The sequence below is a fragment of the Triplophysa dalaica genome, chromosome 19, assembly GCF_015846415.1.
Source record: "Triplophysa dalaica isolate WHDGS20190420 chromosome 19, ASM1584641v1, whole genome shotgun sequence".
Lineage (NCBI taxonomy): Eukaryota > Metazoa > Chordata > Actinopteri > Cypriniformes > Nemacheilidae > Triplophysa > Triplophysa dalaica.
This window is the reverse complement of record NC_079560.1, coordinates 4,979,041-4,999,918: the sequence shown is the minus strand read 5'-3', so window position 1 is coordinate 4,999,918 and position 20,878 is coordinate 4,979,041. Positions and strand designations below refer to the sequence as shown.

The window sequence follows — 20,878 nt, the reverse complement described above, 5'->3', positions numbered from 1 at the left end:
CGGAGTTCTGTTTTTGCAAACAATAGTCAACAAAACCACAGGCTGTTTGGTCAGCAGGTTTTTATCTATGGTTTAAAATCTCAATTTTCTTTTAAAATAGATTCAATTTTCTTGATTTGACTTGTTTTACATTTCATTCACAACATCGTAACTGCAGAAGGAAAAAAATATGTATCTGGAATGGAGCAATTGAACACCAGAGAAAACATTGCACCTGAGGTGCTGATGATGATCTTTTTAATGAAGTTTGGAGGAATTGTTGACGTCGGTGTTGCACCTGTTCTCTGAGTAAACAAACATGACGCCTCTACATATTTTCTCTGAGATCAGCAAATCTTGTGCGCTGACTTATCAATTTAAACACCACATATGTTGAACCTATACGAGTCCTTTCTTTACATGACGCAAGATCTTATTGACTTTTGCATTGTGACAAGTTCCCAAAGGCTTTGTACAATACATTAGACACATTTGTATAAATGCTATCCAGGTTTCACTGCTTTTAGCTGGATAACCAATCATCTGACCAACTGAGTAATGAGAATCAAGTAAGATGTATTATCGTTCTCATAGAGTATGTTGACAGCTGTAAACTTTGCATCCACTCCAACACTTTACATTTCACTCATATACTGTACAGGAAGGCTATACATAATCTGTGCCAAGAGGCTGTTAGTCTTCCAGTCGAGAAATTTGCTGACCCAGGTATTTGAAATGATTTTGGTACTGGGTTTGAAAAGATGATGCTATAGAGGTTTGGTGTATCTTGAAATTCCAGGAAAGGAAAAAAAAGAGTTTGTAAGAAATTGACATACTTCATAATAATAATTCTTATGAAACAGTCTGAGAATGACACCTGACAGATGTTTTAGAACAGCTGATTTTACGCTTTAAAACATAAAGGTTTATGTCTAAGCATATGGTTCATGATGAACTCTTTCCATTGCCAATAAGGTTAAAAAAAACTCCCAACCGTCTACAAAAACAAAATATATTTTGAAGAATATTGTTCACCACCAACATTGGCGCACATTGACTTCCATGTACTCAAAACAACAGACATTTCTCAAAATATCTTCTTTTGCCTTCCAAAGATAAAATAATCATATAGAGGCTTTAAATGACATGGTGAAAAAATGATATATTTTGGGGTAAACTAAAACTTTAAGCTAAAATATTTCTACTCAGAAAATCACCTAGAGTTGCATATTTTAAAGTTTTTTAAATTACATACTCAAGATGATTCAATTTGTTGAAGAATCAATGAAAGATAACATTGTGATTAGAAACAATGAATACATGTCCCATATAAAGATGCAGTATCAGTATATCTACCCCACTTAGAAATGCCGGGGTCATTTACGACCACCGTACGAACACTTTTCCGGCAGAAATGACACCCACTTACCGGCACATACCATTTCAAATTCCCATGACTGTAAATGCTTTCATCACAAATCATATGTGTTGTTTACAACCAGGAGCTCTCGTTGGACCCTGTTGGTGGCCTCCAAATGGATTTTTTCCATGATCATAAATTAACTCTTGCAGGAAGGGCTGGTCGGGAACGTCAGAGCGGCAGCGTTGTCAAGACGGTAAATCCATGTCCTGCAGTCACCTCAATTACAGAGGAGAGCACGGCTGTAATGTATCTTCAATATCAGAAGACTGTACCCGAATACTAATGACAAAATGAACAACTCTCCATTCAAGCTTCACATTATAATCATAACCAGGGAGATATATTATTGATGGTATAATTAGGATAAAGAGATTTTTGATAGATCTTGTTGCAGAGGAGCACAATGGTATCATAAACCAATAAACATAATCAAAGTAATCAAATGTTAACTTTATTGTTTTAATTAATAATCTTGAAATACAAATGTACCCATGTAACCAAACACCATACTTTACATAAATAGAGCCAGAAATAATACAAACACTTTCTGAATTAGTATACAAAATAGATTCTGGTTTATAAATGTAAACTACTTCAGTATCATCTAAAATAGTGATATACAAATATAATACAAATTTAAGAACTCTTTACCTGTGGAAATTTATTTCAAAGCCTTCAACGCAAAAAAAAGGTTTAATGTGTTGTTCAGCTTTTTTTGTAATATACGTATGTGCAAATCTTTTAACGTTGACAGTTTTTTAAAGAATATACTGTATTAACGTATGCTTGTATATTAAAAGCAAACATTAAATCTCACACACCTGAATTTCTCCAGTTCAGTTAGTTCCAGGTCTGGAACTTTCACTTTCTCTCTTTGCAGTTATACATTTTCTTAAATCAGGGGTTGGTAAGAGGTCATTTTGGTCTTTCAGATCTTTGAGATTTGGTCCCCAAACAATCAGACTGTTTTTTTCTTTTGTATAGAAAAAGTAAAGAAACACTCAACCTTGCACACGCTCAATCATTCGGTGTCACACATTGCAAGAATGGTGTGCAGCACTATTGAGTGGTCATTCAGTCGAGCGGTTTTGTCTTCCATTACATTCCCTTTACAGCGGGAACAGAGGGCTAGTCATGGTCCATCACGGCCGACTCCCATGCAGCAAAGTCCTTTAATTATTTTAGTCCATGGCTTTGTTGAGAGAGATTTCTGAAGGTCACCCTGTGGCCAGAATGTTGTCTGGAGGCTCAAGGGTCTCAGAGATGTCCTCCAGCTTATCTAGAAGCTCAGAGAAAGAAGGTCTTCGGAATGCATCCATCTAAGAGAGAGCATAAGACACGAGTTGTAGTTTGTTTTTTATTTTGGTTGCTTCAATAGCTAACCAGGTGGGTTCAGAGTGAAACATTTCGAGTGTAACATAGAACTTTTTGCACGAAGTCTGTGCACAGTTGCACCATATTGAAGACACCCTGGAGCCCATCATGCATACCTGACAACAGCTGGCAGACAGTTCCAGAACCCGCTCTGGGCAGCCCTGCACCAACTCTCTGAAGGATTCCACATTCAGCCCATAATCCTGTCAACAGATGACATACTGATTTTCAAAATCTTTCGAAAGAATAAATCACATAGGACATGATGTGGCTTAGTCAACATTTACTGGACGTTAAAAACAATCTGCAAATAATCAAAAAGTCAAAGAGAGATTTTACAAAACACATTAGTCGATTAGACTGTATAACATCAGATTTTCACAATATTGTCCTGATATTTAATTGAACGTATTTTTAAATAAACAAAAAAAAGCTATAAACCAAATTCATTTTTCGTTTTATTTGTTTTGAATCATCCTCAAAATATGAATGTAGTCTATAACCCTTGTGACTACAAAAAGTTAAACGGTTGCTGAATTATTTACAATATATTTACATGTGTAGTATTAACAATATCGATAAACATGATTTTAATATCATGATTGTTGACAATACCGGTATTGTGACATCCCTAATTTAAGTCAAGTCAAATTTATTTAAAAAGCGATACATAAAAGCATCTGTACAGGGAAAAAAGACAGAAAAAATGATGTTGAATATGAACCTACACCTTAAAAAAGAATATTACATCACAATCGATCAACGATCCAATAAAAATCCCAAAACAAAAGATCCTATGGCCAACCACTATTGTCCTCATCGCAAGCTTTTCATAACAATTTGTCTTTAGCGTCACACATACAGTTGTAGAAAATGTGCATTGACCAGAAAATCATTATGCTTGATGTGATAGACGAGAAGGAGAATGAATAAATCTATACTAAAGATGCTTAATGTCCACACGATGGTTCCTTCGACCTTGATCAAATCTGTCTCTTCTTCCCCCTTCAAACATCATCGACTGTCTATCAGATTTAATCAGCCGTAAATGACCACACTGCTGTACACCAGAGGGAAATCATTCCCTATAACCTTCATTTCATCCCCAGTGTGTACAACACCACCACACAAATTCATAAAACATAAGAAGCGTCTCATTCTTAAGAACTGTACTCACACCTTAACTCATAGAGGTTTAACAGCTTATTGTAAGTGAACAAAAAGAGTTCATTAGCGTAAATTATGGTTAACTTAATTGTACAAAAAGGTAACACTTTTATTTAGCCATTTAAATCTCTATTGCACAATGTTGCATCAGAGAAATATTTTATTTAAGCGTTTGCTGACATTTTAAAAACATTTTTGAGTAGGAAAAATATTGTTTTGCTCTATATTCTTTGCTTAAGTGTTTGTTGCCCACAAGCAAATACAGCATGTTGTACGAAACTATAAAGCACAATGCATATGGATACAGCTACTCTCTATATATTTTGAATGGGATAAATGTTCCAAATTATTTAAATGAATAAAATAATATTTTATGGTACATTTGATTTATTACAAAGAAAGTGAAAAAATGGTTTTCAAGAATTACACAGAAGGTTACAAGACGTGTGTGTTTTGAGAGCATCCTTTACCTGGGTCCTGGGCAGCACCTCTGGGTCGGCAGGAATTCTTGCCAAGATCTCACACAGCATGATCCCGAAAGAGAAGACATCGACCTGCAATTTAAGAGGGCAGAAAATCCACAGCTATAGTCTCTGCTCTTGTTGCATGCTGCTTATGTGATTACAGTCCTACTCTTTATCACTGACAGTGAGCTACAAACACAACAGCACACAAGTCATTGCATTTTAAATAAATAAATAATTAGCGACAAAACTGAATGTTCATTCAATGTGCAGAAAAATATGATTATTGCACTGATAGTAAATGTATATTCTCAGAGAGGAGAAGACTGTTATTTAAATACAGTATATTAAAGATCCTGTGAAATTTAGCTGCATCTAGTGGTGAGGTTGTGAATTGCAACCAACGGCTCACTCCCCCCTCCCTTTTGAAGCACTATGGTGGCTGACACAGGACAAAAATGTTGTCACATTTTGCCGAAAGAGATAACGTATTTACAAAATGCTCTTTGTAGAGTAATTTGTCCGTTTAGGGCTACTGTAGAAACAAAATGGCGATTCCGTGTAAGGGGACCCGCAGTCTATATAGATAGAAGTAGCTCATTCTAAGGTAATAAAAAAAACATAACGTTCTAAGATTTTTATACACTTCTGAATACAGGTATGTATCCTATATTGCAATTCTGTCAATATATCCTCCTTAATATCACATATTGCACCTTTAACCCTTGGGGGTCCTTGGGGTTTCCCTGAAAGGTGATGCAGGGACCAATATATTGAGCAGTTTGACTATATTCTGTTAAACTTGGATTTAATTGTTTCATTTTAAGCCTGGGCTGAAACAACATCTAATGTGCAAAAACACACTTAAAATAATCACTACTGATGTTCTGAATAATAATTATAATGTGGGAGGGGCTGCATAATCAACTTGATATACTTTAATTTATACATTAATTTTTTCATTAGTTTCATAAACAATAGCTGTCACCAAAGTGTTACCAATAATGTTTTATATTTCAAAATTAGTCACATTTATTTCATTGCAAGTGCAATTCAGCACTTTTCTCAATACCTTGCGGCCGTACGGTTCTCCTCTGAGCATTTCAGGGGCCATCCAGAACGCCGACCCCACCAGAGACATCTTCCTGTCGAGGTCGTTTGCGGGCAGCTCCCCCACCTCTCTGGCCAAGCCGAAATCTGTCACCACAGCTTCTCTCCCTCGCGAGGTCACGCGGATTAGACAGTTCTGCATCAAAAATAACAGATCTCCCATGAATCGTGTTGGATAAGATCCACCACACGCCACAAGAGATATTTTTTCATACATTTCAATAACTAGGAGAAGGAATTCTCAGCATCTCAGATTTTCTTAAGGAGGAACAGAGTAGGGTAAAGAGATTATGTTTAGAACACGTCATTTAAAAAACAATGACCCCGATCTCCACAAGAGGGCAATACTGCTCTATGGGTAGATGAAGAGCAAAGTATATTTGCTTTTCATGATGCATTTTCTTTACAAATGTGACAAACTCCTCCTCTATAAGCCTACTATGCTATTCATTTATTCAAATCTAACCTGGTTTCACAAACAAATTACTATTAAAACTGTGAAGTTGCTTTAAAATATCATACTCGCACACCAATTAATTCAGTTCTACTGATGCAAGTAGTGCTTGGCAACCGTCTACAGTTAATAATTAACAAAATAAACTAAATTACTTACCGGAAGACATATTATTTATGCATATTATAATGAATAAATGTTATCATTTATAAAACACCGCTGTCTTTAAAACCTTCGCTGTACATCATAGCAAAATAATCTGTAATATAGACCCTCATGGCTCAGTGCTTTCATTTAACCAGATTTTTCTATTTCCTAGAATATACAAAAACATTCTCAATGAAACAAAGTGTATGAAATGTAGCGCTCAAGGCAGTCTAGTGATGTTCACAGGTGGCCGTGAGGTGGATACATGTGGAGTCTGTCATAACACCAGCAGCGGCTCTTTCACCCCCCATATCTTCTCAGAGTATCTGTGATGAAAAACCATCGCCCTTCTCTCTGATTTGTACTGATCTCAAAGCACTTCTTTTATGACGTTAGGTAAATCTGTAGGATGTGCGGTGAAGTTTTGAGGTTTTAAATCAATGATGACACACTTGGATTTGAATACTGTACAGCCGGTGACATAAGGAAGCTATCCGCGCATCACCTCTGGGAGAAAATATGAACTTTTTGTTAAAACCAATGGTGGTTTTACTTGTACACTGTGTAATGACATGATTTCTTATTCTTTGTCCTACAAAGTAGTAGTCTATAGAAGTAACCATCTATAGAATAAAATCTATAAAATTGTTCTGTATATCAGGTCCCCACAAAGATATCAAACAAATGTGTGTGCAGTCTTTGAGACTGGGCTCTGAGTGACTGGCAATGCCTAGCAACATCATTCAGACCACCACTTAGCAACATCATAGCAACCAACCGCAGCATTCTAGTCTAGCAACCTTAGCCAACGTTAATGGCTTTGCATCAAAATAATGGAAGAAAATACAGAAATATATAATACAATGAAGTGCATTCATGTACTGCACAAGATATTTCTTAAGAAATCATAAAAATGTGTCTTCATTTTTTGTGTATGGACGATGAGCAGGTGAGCTGCTGAATGCTTGATAAGCCAACAGAACATACAAGAGACACCGAGAAGAAATAGTGAGAGGAAAAAGAACTGAGAGGTTAGCCCGTGAAAGCAACAGGAGGTTTAGAGTATATGGAATGGTAAATGTTGGCTTCAGCAGAGCATTTGCATTATAAAGGTTTGACCTCCACATCTCTCTTCAAACATACAGAGTCCTGTGTTCTCAACTCACTGCAGCCTGGCAACTGGCACAGTTATAAAACTGTCAGACACCGGGACTGTTTTTCACCGCTCAAAACTTTATGAGCTTCCTATTCTCCCCCCACAAGACGACAAAATTCTTGCCTTCTGGTCTATTTTCATTTAACACCTCTGCTTGCACATAAATGATGTGCTGTGCGTGCATGCAGTGGCCCTAAAAATCTGAACACTCATATCTACTGTATGAATATTATTGCTTTAGATTAAATATAATTAAGTATCATAAAATTAAGAACATAGAATTCTATTATATTCTACATATTATACATTCTATTCTAAAATAAATAAAAATCTATGTACTTAAGACTGAAATTATATTTTGTTCTTTTATTTTTCTTTTTTTTTCTTTTTTATTCTTTAGTATTTTAGTGCATTAGCTCTTTTTTTCCTTTTTTCTTATTTTTGCATTTTCGTTTTCACCTGTAATTTTGCGAGGTTTGCAGATTTGCTTTTCACCACAAAATGTATAGACACTGTATATAAGTGCGTGTGTGACAAATACAATTTTGTGGGAAAATTTTGATTTAAGTTGCATAAAAACTCCTTTTAAACTAATTTTGGCGCCTTGAATATGACAATCTTTCCTTTCATCTAATTCTGAGATTAACAACTATTCTAAAATGAAAACTAAACTGGACCAAAATTACCACTAACTCTAAAACCCACAATGCAATTCCAATAACGCATTATAACAATGGCAAAATGAGTATTTAGAAAATATAAACCTTTAAAACAGTTTCTCACACGTGTCAAAAAAAGTTGAAATGACATCAAAGAGGCACAACAGCGGGCCGTTAAATCATGTATTGAACATGTTCAAAACATGATTCAGATGAAGTCAGCCAAATAAAAAGAACTACTTAAATGAAATGACTATTGTTGTTACATTAAATGTATCTGTGATTATCTATAAATGCAAGGCGTGTTCCAGGCACACACCTTGAACTCAAGGTTCAATCCTTCGAGGTATTACTAGATATTTCATAACAAAACGCAGTACTTTGCCACAACTGCTTGACTTTAAACTGCTAATTCTGCCTGACCTTAGAGTTGAGGTCTCTGTGATAGATGTTCTTGTAGTGCAGATAGGCCATCCCTCGGCTGATATCACAGGCCAGATCGATTTTCTCTCTCCAGCAGAGATTGACGTCAACCCTGGCCAGCAGCTCCTCCAGACAGCCTCCGCTAACATACTAGGTGTGGAGGAGGAAACGGCATGAGATTATAAAACATAACCCCTTAGAAATCTGCACTGATGACAGCTTCTGATTTATACTGTGAAACTGCCTATTAAATGAGTCTATTGGAAAAAGTGTTCTGTGGAAAATTATATACTCTGACTTATATAAAAGGATGATGAGTCAACAGTTATGTCATAAGCTTTGCCGGGCAAAAAGCAGGGCAGGTGTTAGAAGCTTTGAATTGCAAATACTGACTCCTAAATATTGCCACCCACCTCGAGAATAGGGTACATCTTGTTCTCCTTGACACAGATGCCCAGGTACCTATAATAAAACAATACAGAACTTTATCCAAATGACATTATCGTTCAAAGTGTCCATGCAGCGTATAATGAACTGCTTATTAATGAACCAAATCTTTGTTCTTTAAAACTGTTGTAAACTTGAATACTTAACTTGTGTAATTAATGCTGGAAAAAGATCAAGACTTGGGGGTCTGTTAAATTCACTAAACCCAAAAACAAACTCAAAAAGAACCGTTTTATTATTATTAAGCATGAAAAATATAACAATTTACTATACAAAATACTTTACTGTATGTAATTCAGTACTAGGATGAAAGGGAGTTGTTGAGTGGGCGCTCTGAGCATCCGGACTGTGTGGGATTGACTGTTGATGATTAAGTGTAGAGGCGGCTCACCTCACTATGTTGGGGTGGGAGAGCTTCTGAAGGAGGCTGATCTCCCTCACAATGCTGTCCTGATCCACATCATTCTTATAGATCTTCACCACCATGACCTTTTTCGTAGTGCTGTGCATCACCTGAACGATCAACAGAGAACATTAACAACTGGTGAAGGGAAAACACATCTAGTGGGGTCTAAAAGAGCACTTGTGTCAATTCTCATTTCATAATACTATCATTGTTACAATCTGCATAAGATTAATATTATTTTGTAAAAATATAACAAATCAAATTATAATTTATATATAAGTTTAAAAATGCGATGTGTGGATTAATACAATTTATAGGATTCACTGCAATTATTTTTTTCAAAATATATTTGTTTTATTATGTTTCTACTGTTTATGTTCAAATGTATTTTTGTAAAGCTGCTTGCTTTACAACCAAGCTCTTAAAACAAACTTGAATTTATTTATCCTCATATTGTTCCAAACCTGTATGACTTCCTTGCAAATTTGCAGCAAAATATGATGTTTTAAAGTCTATTTTAATACATGCAAGGGAGTCTGACCTTGCAAGCAGTTAAAATAAGTGCGACAATATTTTGCACGATTAAAAAAAATTGTATTTTTGTTTGTTGATTACAGTGTTTGTCTAATTTTTTAAATATAATATTTGTGTATTGTTAATGCCGTTATGTTTTTTATGCATTTATATTTTATACTAATGTATGTATTTATTGTGACAAAATAATTTTAAAATTCCAGAATGTGATCTTGGCAGTAGGACTGATTTCCTGTTTTTTTCTTTAGCACACCAAAGCACAAAACTCGCAGTAAAACAGGAAGGAACATCGTCCTTCTCGGTCCCTGGGGTAAGCTTAATACCATCCCTTTCATTCGAAGCATGCGTCTTCCTTTAGGACGCTATGTTCTTTAAGATTTGTTTTTTTACTTTTTGGCCCATGGTGTGAGAATGGTCACAATGGAGACAAGTGGCACTTTTCTTGATGTTTTACTGTGTGCATTACTGTTGTACACTGTTATCTGTGTTCCATCTGTTTGCTTTCATGTTCACCACAGCATGGAAATCATAACCATAGAAAATCTCTGATGTGACCATTGTTCACACAAAAGATAATATCAAGCACACATCAAAAATCCCACTAGAGATTTTCCACACATATATCTTATAAAAGATCACAACACTTTTGTGCTGCTGGTCTACCTTAAATCAACAAACTCTCAAACCATTCTCAAATTAACATAGTATTTCCATTGATTGTTTCTTAAGGCATTCAGGATCATTTCCCCATGACTGGGTGGCGACTGTACGGGAAGTTAAGCTAGTTTTTCTTTGTTGGTTTGCAGGACGAAGCATGTTTTTAACTGACTTTAATCACATCATGTCTGGAAAGTACAGCTTGAGGATTAACAGGGCTGTGACTCTCAGACTAAATGTTCAGGTGAAAAGATTATTTAGCATTTTAGAACATAGGCAGGTAACGGAAAGTAACCCCCATCAATTATCTTTACCACAGGTATGGAACACAACGTTTGTGCTTGGGTGGCAACAAGGGTGAACCAAAGCCATTAATCTTATTCAACATAACAAATAACTTTTTACAGATTTGATCAAATCGGTAGACCTTTACCAAAAGCATAAATAGCAGAGCATCTGCACCCACTAGCCAATCAGCATCAAGAACAGGAACTATCTATTTATCTGTTCATGTAGTTCCAAAAACTGAAAGAAGTGTCTGCCAAATGTAATTCACACTGAATTTTTTTGTACATTTTTGTGATTTTAAAAGTAAAATCTTTTTACTGAATATCCCAAACTGTACATTAATTTGGCTTCGCTATCAATGACAGGAAAGCAGTACCTTATAGACTCTGGAGAAGAATCCAGTACCAACGAGCTCTCCGCTGAAGTCCTCCCAGAATTCAAGTTTGCGGACCGTGGTGCGGAGACGGTGAAAGCAGTCCTTCTGACAGTAAGTGTCTATGGATTCATTGAGTAGTGTTGGGCTGACTGGTTCTGGAGTAGAGTCCACCTCACGGATGTTGGAGATCTCATCTACAACAGAGATTAGAAACAAACGATAAAGCCTTCAACAAAGTTTAATACAGAAGTGGATTAGGAGCATTTATTTGTACGAAATAAAAACTTGCCGAAATGAAGGACAATTACTGTCCAAACCAACCATTTAGACTATTAAGGGCTAACAAAAAATTCACATTATAATGCACGGGATTATTTATTTGATCTGAAATCAGTTTTGCAAAAAAGTTTACACCGTTTAAGATTAACACGAATACCAGATATTACATGCACACTGCAAATAATCCAGAGATAAGAAGTAACTGAAAGATGAAAATTGTCAATTGACATACTCCCTCTACTACCTACAATTTATTGATTTTTTTTAATAAACACAATAAAAAGGTGTCAAAGTTGACAAGCTCATTTGAATACTTTTTATTGGTTAAAAATGTATCCAGAATTTAAGATTACAAAGATTCTGGACAACGGTGATGGTGCAAATTTGCAAAGCCTGTTGGAAAAACGCTTTAGATTCCACAAAACTCCATATCATAAAGAACTGACACAGACTCAAGGTTTTTCATCTACTTGACCATGACAAAACTCACAGTTGTTTGTTACTCTAAAGATAAACACAAGCCTACAAGAAGACATGATATACATTGCAATCACATCCTATTGCCCATTTGCCAGGTGCGAGTGTCCAAAATAAATTGTCAAGGTATGAACTCTATGCTGATGACTTTTGAACCGAAGATGATATGGCTTAAAAAAGGCCAAGCAGATATGATATAATTTTCCCCTAAGAGCTTCCTATGACCTCACTGAATGATCACACAATTTGAGACAACATGAGGTCAGTGTTTAGATACTGGTCTAAACAAAAGCAAGGCAGCCTATTTATTTATCTCTCTCCAGATGCTCACCTAGATAGTGTTGTGTACTATGTGCAAGTTTACAAGGAGTGTAAAGTGTCCTACCTATAATGTGTGCTTTACAATGAAAACATATGGCTTGGGATACATACGTATGTTTGCACAGTGTGGATAAGCAGATGTTATTTTAAAAAGCAGATTATCATATCTTCAAGAGATTACATCATTGCGCAAAAAGCATATCATTCTTGATGCTTCGAGCACTGTGTGACCTAACTGTCCATCATTGTGTTTGGCATAGTTTATAGGATTCCTCAGTAATAGTTAAAGATTTCACTATCACATCAGCCATTGACTCCAAAGTATACTTAATACTGACATCACTCCCTCAGACTTTCAAAGCTCTTTTCACAATACAGTTAACCAATTTAGTAAAAAAAATGTAACCAACATATAAAGACCAGTCTTAACCCATAAACCCAGTTTAAATCAGCGTTTAACATTAAAATTTGATTATTAACCTTTTTAACCCTTTAAAGGAAAGTTCACCTAAAATAATAATTCTGTCATGAATTACTCACACTCTAGTTGTTCCAAATCTGTATAAATTTCATTGTCCAGTTGAACGCAAAGAAAGATATTTGGAAAAATGTTAGCAACTGACAGTTCCTAGGCACCATTGACTATCATAGTAGGTAGTCAAAGGTGCCCCAGAACTGTTTACTTTCCTAAATTATTCAAAATATGTTCATATGTTCAACAGAACATAGAAATGTATACAATGTATGACAACTAGAGGGTGAGTAATTCACGACTTCATTTTCATTTTTGAGTGAGCTTTCCCTTACTCTGATCCACAGCAAAGTAAGTGCTGCTTTAGATTTATATTCAGAATTAGCCTTGCTAAAGTACATGGTGCTACAATATCACTTTTGTTCAGTTGTTTACCAAAAGACAATCAAATATGAGTATCAGTGTTCATTAAATTATAAAGTGCTTTGAACAATCATATGACAGTTTCAGACATTTAAAATGTCAAACAGTGATTGAAAACAGCTGGCGTGATGAAAACAACCAGATTGGATTTACAAGGTGACATTCTTGATAGATGGACAAGAGGTTTATTAAACAGGTTGCACGCCTTTTGCATGTGGTACCTCATTAATATGCAAAAACAGTTCCTTCTCCCAGTTAATGCTACTGATATTATAAACATGTAACTAAAATGTAAATAATGTAAATAAAACATAAACCCCGAGTTGATCAATATCTAATTTCAAAACCTGACTAGTACCTAGGTTAACTAAACGGTTTAAGAATTACTACGGGACAATTATATTGAACAACTTCAATGGTAAAAACAACACATTAGATGACTGGTTGCAATGGAGTACTTCTTATCTCAAAGGTGATGTAATGCAGACACATGGAAAGATCTGGAACACAGTCTAAGCTCAGCATAAACAGCTGGTTAGAACTTGCTTACTGTATGTTTATGCAGAAAAATTATATAATCTTCAAACAGCTTTTCTGAGGGATTTGCCGTGTTAGATAGAATAAGAGGTTCAGCTCAGTGCTGTCCTGTTTGTGTTTAGAATACATCATTTAGTCCATAAGTATGTCACTTTGCACATAGTTATTGCTTATTAAAGTCCACTTATTAATGAGTCAATAAAAAATAAGTAAAGCTGTTTTTTAAAAAAGTTGTTATGGAAATACCATGGTACTCTTTGGAGAACTGGAGTATTGTTCCTTACGAAAATTAACAATGGTTTTAAACGAAACAAAAGAAACATGGTTGTTACACTTTTACCACAAAAAAAACCAACAGTTCATTTCATTAAAAAATGTTAATATTATAGTAAACCATCAGAATACCAGTAAAAACTGGTGAATAAACTGCAGCATATGAAAAGTGTACCCTGCTAAATAAAAAAAGTTGCAGATGGCCACGTTTCCTCCATGCATAAGTGACTCTAAATACCGAATCTGTGCGTGTACCCGTGCATGTGTGAACAAACAAAAACATTTCTCAAAAACTTCCTTGAATACATCTTTTCAACCATGCAAAGCATGCTGGCACACCTTCGTCATATGCAATAAGATCCTCTGGGACCTACATCTTGGTCGAAGCCAAACTTGATCATTCTGTTATTATCTAGGGAGCTTCAACAATCTGCATTCAGAGATAAACAGGTCATCAAAGCAGATGTAACATGCAGAAGATAAGATAAAGAACCCAAAAGAAGATAAGAAACTCACAAATCTGGTACGATAAGAGAGAGTGAATGTTGCCAGTGCATAGCTGGCTGATATTTGATAACTTTTACAATCACCCACATGCACGCACACGGATGTACTGATTTAACTGCTAACATAGAAAGTGGAGTTATGCGTGACACCTGAAACCTGCTTTGCCAGACATAGTGTGCCCGTCTCGCATGCAAATGACAATGGCGAATGTAGGCGCTCAGGTTCTCAGCTGATCTTGTATTTGAGCCATCTGGGGGTTTAGCATGGCAGGGTCTCTCTTTCAACCTCTGTGGGTATGTTAATGTAAATGAGACATGGAAAAGAACAAACACGTTTTTAGAAGTGAGTGCGGAACGGTTTCAGATGTAGTGTGACGTAAACCACTTGTTTGATCTACTTTGGGGGGAAAGAGAGAGAGACTGAAAGAAAATAAGTCGGCCTTTGCAGGGCCGTCTCACAAACATGGGTCACTGAAATGGCCCACAGATAAACAACAACATCTTATCTTATTATTAAATGTAGGAAAAGGCCAATTTTGGGGAGGTTGAAAAAATGTGGGAGTAATTAAGTGCATAATGAGCACCACCACCCAAGGTAAGTTTCAATGTGGTATAACATTCTAGTTTTCACACAGAAAAAAAAACATTCTTTCATTTTTACTCACCCTCTTGTCAAACCAAACCTGTATGACTTCTATTCTTCTGCAGAACACAAAGAAGACATTCTTAAGAACGTCGGTAACCAAACAACATTGCTCCCTTTGACTTCCCTTGAACGGACAAAACATTTCCCAAATATCTTCTTTTTTATGTTTCCCAGAAGAAACACTTTGAAATGACATAGTTAAATAATGACAGAATTTGCATATTTGGGTGAACCTTCCAAATAGTGCAGTTCACACATTTTACACTTATAACTATTGTGTATATACAGAAACTTTTTAAATGCTTCAAACTGAACTGACAATCATATTCTGCCACTGTGTGAGCATTAGCTATAAAACATGGGTCAACAGGTGCTCGAAGACATCAAAAGGGTTAAAATGGGCCATTTCCACACCACCTGTGCTAAATAATTCAACGTAAAGTGAGAATGTCTGTGGATGCTCTTTACATTACAGATCTATTCAGTTTCGTTCTGATCATGTGGCAACTGAAGGCCTTTAGGTCATGTCACCCTCTGCTTTCATGACGTGAGCTCAGAAACTTGTGAATGAGAGTGAAGAGGTGAGAAAACAGAGGAGGGAGAGAACTGGAGGAGGATACAGGATAAAACCAGTAAATCATGCATGTTGTCTTCAATGTTCAATCTTACGGTCGGCTACATTTTATCCTAAAGCTTAATTTTACATGAATATTCAGTGCGATGTGTTCACAGATGGCAACTGATGCAGCAAGCAGTGTAAATCTGCCTCATTTCAGACGTAACCATCTTTGCATCTCTGATTTGGCCTATCATGTTATCATGGTGTCACACAGATAGGTTAGGCCGGTCTCAGTCATTACATGAAATCAATACAACCATGCATAATTTATCACAAACAGGACATCTCTGATCTGTACTCTCTGTGATGGTGCAGTGAGTGACAGTATAAAATGGTTATACATGGTACTTTCATATATACCCTAGTATTTATGTGCCATAAAATGACAAGTTCATTCAAACAGACATTTTCTGTGTTTCTTGTCTGGAAAAATAAACACGGACTCTGAAAAACTTTTCACATTTTAAATTTGTCGTTTTGATTTTGGATTGTTGTCTGTTGTCAGTATATATTAATGTCAGACATGTGCCAGGCTCAGTTTGACAACAAACGGACGTCTTCAATGAATAATCACAGACTATCAGTTTCCTTTAGAAAGGTTAGGTAAGGAGTTACTCTATAGGACATGGATAGCTGAACTCTCAAACACTGGAAAATGTTGGTAAGGGAGAGAGAGGTCAGAGAGGTCAAGTTTAAAGTAGGATGATATAAGAAACCTACACGGCCGAAGTGGACTTAAGTGGACGACTAATACAGCTGAGATTTGTGTAATTGTAGATGCTTATACGGATATGTATAGAGCAGGGTGGAGGATTGCCAACATTTAAAACCTAATATATAAAATCTAAAAACAAAAAATGAAGACCTTTCACAATTATTTTGAGTATTTCTTAATTTGTTTAGGTAAAATTATCATTTAAGTTTTGTTCTGTGAACTACTAACAATATTTCTCCCCAGTTTTAAATAAAAAGATGAATATTTCTCCCACATTTTAAATAAAAATATTGTTTTATGTGCAGAAAAAATATTTTTACTTAAAATTTGGGAGAAATATTGTTAGAAGTTCACAGAAAAAAAAGAAAAATTTACCTAAATAACACACCTGAAAAAGACTTCACATACTACAAAGAAATCAAGTTCATATTCACTTTTAAGCACTTTAACAGTAAGATTTGTACATGTATTTAGGAAAACACTATTTTTATCACAGTTCATGTGTCTTGTCATGCTGTCAGTCTTTCAGGTTGCTGTTGGATGACTTTATGTCACTCCCGAGGTTTGATTTTGTTCAAATTAAACAGACACTGTACTGGAGTGGCCACAATCCATCTAGAAATGCTGAAAATCTGGAATGGTCTCTTGTTACGACCCAGTTTCGTATTAACAATATGATAGTTTGACAAATTCAATGCTGTCAAGTCACAGCAACATCTTAAAAAACTCTTCTTGATATCTTTGAGCTACCATGTTTAAGGAGTGCAAAGTACGGATCTACATTACAGGCTATTGCACGTGCCTCACAACAAATCCCATAATCTACAAACACATCACACAGTGAGAAGCAATACAGCATCTGATTTTGAGCAAAGGAAATCTCCATTTCTGATTACATCATGAAAAGCGGTATCAGCTCCAGCGGGTTGCATGCCATTGAGTTGCCCTGCTGTAGAACGCTAAACTCAGTCATGATAAGCCCCTGATGAATCAAAGCCCTTGTTCTCATGTTTTAGACCTGCATCAGTGAACTCTGCATATCTACTGAGACCCTCTACTACAGGTGCACAGCCACAGGAATTCCAGTAAACAACTCGTACGTCAACCAGTTGGCGGTGCTGAACAAAAGTAAGGCAACAGTGATTATGACCACAACAGATTCTGACAAGGATGTCTCAGTCATCAGGTTCCAATCATTCATCACTCTAGGGGCCGTGATAGGCTATATTCTTTGGTACTGTTTAAAGAGTACCAAACATTCTTTAAAGTTTTAGTTTGATGACATGACCCAATGGAGTATTATTATTAGTATTGCATACGTTGTATCTTCGGAGAGAATTTAGTTTGATCACATTTATAAAAGATAGATACAGCTGTACGATTTCCTTCGAAATCATACGGCGCATGCGGGGTGGAGGGGTAGGCTGAACTAAAGCACATTGTCAACAAAACACAGACATCAGTTTCACTCACCGCATGCGGTTCATGTCCGGCATCTTTTAGCGCTGGGACGGCTCCATATATCAGTTTCAAACGATCTCTAAATCCAGCTTTATATACACCGTTTATATAACATTAATTACCCAAATGCAGTGAACAAACAAACACCTGAACTTTGCGAACATATGCTCTCTCTGTCTCTCTTTCCTGCACACAAGTGAAAGTGACGTCTGCGCATGCTCCTTCTCCTGCTCTCCATGCTGCCGCATTGGCATGCCGTTTGCTTTTCCGGGAGAATTGTCCAAGAAGAAACTAAGAAATTTTTTTATATATTTAAAAAAAAAATCTGAAACCTACGATCGCTGGGGGAGTGTATTGAGCACAGAAATAGTACATAATACGCCCAACTCTTTTTTTGACAAGTTTACAATGTTAAGCATGAGAAGACAGCACGTTTAACATTGTAAAGAAGTCAGAATGCATGTGTGGCGAGTCGCCTATTGCCCACTCAGCGTCGGCATGGCAACGGAGCAAATCAAGCCACACATCGGCTGATTGTCAACATCTGTCCCCTATTACAGGAAGACATAAAACCCGGAAGAAGGGGAGAGAACTGTGAGCTACAACTCCACACGAGATGCAAGATACTGACTGTGGTTTTCCTCTAAAAGATACGAGTGCATGACAACCAGCCGGAAAGACGGAAGTTCATCCACGGCCACGGACCACGGCTGCATCACTCTCCCACGGAGGATCCCACGGACGCTTGGAAATTTTTCCACACCTACATATTTTTGAATACACGCTATTTTTGTTCAAGTAATTAAGAACCCTCCGGGGTTAAAACTGTCACCTGTGTTTGTTTCGTGTCTGACCTGCTACAGCATGAAACACCGTTGCAGCACCCCTTTAATGACATCTAAGCAAACAAACAATCTACAACAATCGTAAAACTTGAATTTAGTTTCAGCTTTCATGTAAAGCACTTGCTACTACAGTAAATAAAGTTAAGACCAGACATTCTTCAACAATTTTTAACAAATATTATATAAATATACAACAATAAAGTTAACTTAACTGTAGGTGTTTTCTGTACATGAAAGGACTACCAACTATGTGCAGAATGTTCTGGTAAAGCATTGTTATCGTATCGTCAATCTTTGCAGACCTTTGTCAGTTTAAAACCCTGCACACTGTTTGCTCAGTAGATATAAATATCAGATTTACCGCCTGCATTTCCACTCGTACTCTCTGACCTCTCGACAAATCTTCACATCTACAAAATCTGGGAAACAAAGTGCCAACCTGCACACAATTTAAATTCTCTTGAGAGATGTTAGGGATCAATTAATGAGCATGACTACATCAAACAATCTTGAAATCCATCCGCCAATCACATCAAAACAAAATCACATCTATTAATCCTTTTTACATTTCAATCTGTTATACTTTTTATTTACCGTTTCTAATGCAGTGGAATTCTAAAGTACAACATTCCAAAACAGCTGGACGATCCGAAACACAATTCACACCTCTGATTTGACATGCAACTCATTTTAACCTGGCTATTAGAGGTACATACACATCTCAGCCAAAACCAAACACCTCAGGCATCCTCAGAGCACATACATAAACAGTACAATAAAAAGTAGCTCATTTTATATCAAAGTTTGTATGTTTTAACTATGTATAACTAAATAAAAACTTACTCCACCGGTTCAGTAAACTGTTCATATGCATCATCAAGTGGTGATGGTCTTCCCGAGACTGCTTCTAGAAAGATAACACAAGTACATGAAACACCAAGAGAACCAATACAACCTAAATAATCATAACTTTAATTTCATAAAATACATAATTGCAAAAAGTGATCATTTTTCCTCAATATTTCTCAATGTCAATCATGTACTTTTTAAAGCTTCTTGAAAATAAAGAAGTCGTAGCATTCTGAAAAAACACTGTTATTTTAATATGCTAAATATAAGAGAGATCCATTTAAAATATAATATAACTTTATAGTTAACAGTATGCGTTTTCGTCAAGTAAAAAACGCATGTCTAAATAAAAAGATGTTTTTTTAAATACATCTAAAACAAACAAGGGTGTACTACTTACTAAACCATTGCTCTATCTCGATCTCTTATTATCACACTTCTGCGACAATGTGCCTTTGATGCTGATGTTGATAAAACATCAAAGTATGTATCCACTGTGTTGTGAAGGCGGACGCTGAGTCCAATGCGCGTTCCCGCAACCTGTGACCTGCGCGCTACTGTGTGCTGCTGCTGCTGCTGAACGTGCACACAGCTCAAGCCAATCAAAGTTTGATCAGTTGCTACGTAACCCTCGAGTTTAAGTCTTCATGTACATCAAATCCTGCACGTATCTGCGCATATACACCTCACAAACCAATAGACACAGCCTGCAAACTTGTAGCGCCACCCACGCGCGAAAGACTTTGCGCGTTTGATTTGATTTCCGTTTTTTGCAAAACGTCGAAGGATGAGGAATTATGTAAATAGGATATTGTTTCTCATAACATCCTACATATTTTAATTCCACGATCTTTCTAAATCAGATGGTATTTGTGAAGGAATAGGAAGAGAAAATGAAGTTCACTGTAAGGATCCCAATACCAAGAGAGGATATAGGGAGACGTGATTGAGGATTTTCTTGGTTTTATCTTTAGTGTCACAAAAAAAAACATATTAGATTAAGTAAAGGATACATTACTCATAATCTCAAGGTTTAAAATATTTAAAATATCCTTTATTTATGTTGTACACACTTCCGAGACACACGTGCATGCCTTCACGGTGATCTGACGCCCCCTTGTGGTAAATCAGTGAAATGGAACATTTAAAAATTCATAAAGGGTTTATTACACCAAAAGTGAAAATTTTATAATCATTTACTTACCCTCATCTAGGCCTTATATCATATGTGGAACATAAAAGAGAGATATTTAGGTATAATGTTGTTAGCTGCAACCTAAGTCCCTATGTTCTTTTAATGTAAATCGCATTCAAATGAGTCCCTACCTTTCCTGAAAACCAAAGGAATTTTCCAAAACAGATAGACACAAAATAATCATAATGTTAATACA

General features: G+C 36.2%; 1 protein-coding gene across 2 annotated transcripts; it reads right to left on the bottom strand.

The window, feature by feature from the left end:
• Positions 1–1,831: 1,831 nt before the first annotated feature.
• Positions 1,832–20,763, bottom strand: zgc:113162 (uncharacterized protein LOC553743 homolog). Of its 2 annotated transcripts, none has more exons than XM_056730671.1 (10): positions 19,888–20,763; positions 19,482–19,545; positions 11,065–11,258; positions 9,195–9,316; positions 8,770–8,818; positions 8,357–8,506; positions 5,480–5,653; positions 4,414–4,497; positions 2,893–2,979; positions 1,832–2,721 (listed from the first exon to the last, which is right to left on the bottom strand). In XM_056730671.1, the coding sequence occupies exons 2-10, from the start codon at positions 19,513–19,515 to the stop codon at positions 2,620–2,622; spliced, it is 996 nt and encodes a 331-aa protein (XP_056586649.1). In that variant the 5' UTR covers positions 19,516–19,545; positions 19,888–20,763; the 3' UTR covers positions 1,832–2,619. The 2 variants fall into 2 exon arrangements, with proteins under 2 accessions (XP_056586649.1, XP_056586650.1); XM_056730672.1 differs by having other exon boundaries at positions 19,482–19,542.
• Between the last annotated feature and the right edge of the window lie 115 nt (positions 20,764–20,878).

What these genes read in the sequence shown, in the direction of transcription:
- zgc:113162 (XM_056730671.1), bottom strand. Translation starts at nt 19,515, where the DNA reads ATGATGCATATGAACAGTTTACTGAACCGGTGGA. An exon ending in TCTTCTCCAGAGTCTATAAG is followed by an intron (nt 9,317 to 11,064) that starts GTACTGCTTTCC and finishes TTGATCGTTCAG; the next exon opens with GTGATGCACAGCACTACGAA. An exon ending in ACAGAGACCTCAACTCTAAG is followed by an intron (nt 5,654 to 8,356) that starts GTCAGGCAGAAT and finishes TTTTTGATGCAG; the next exon opens with AACTGTCTAATCCGCGTGAC.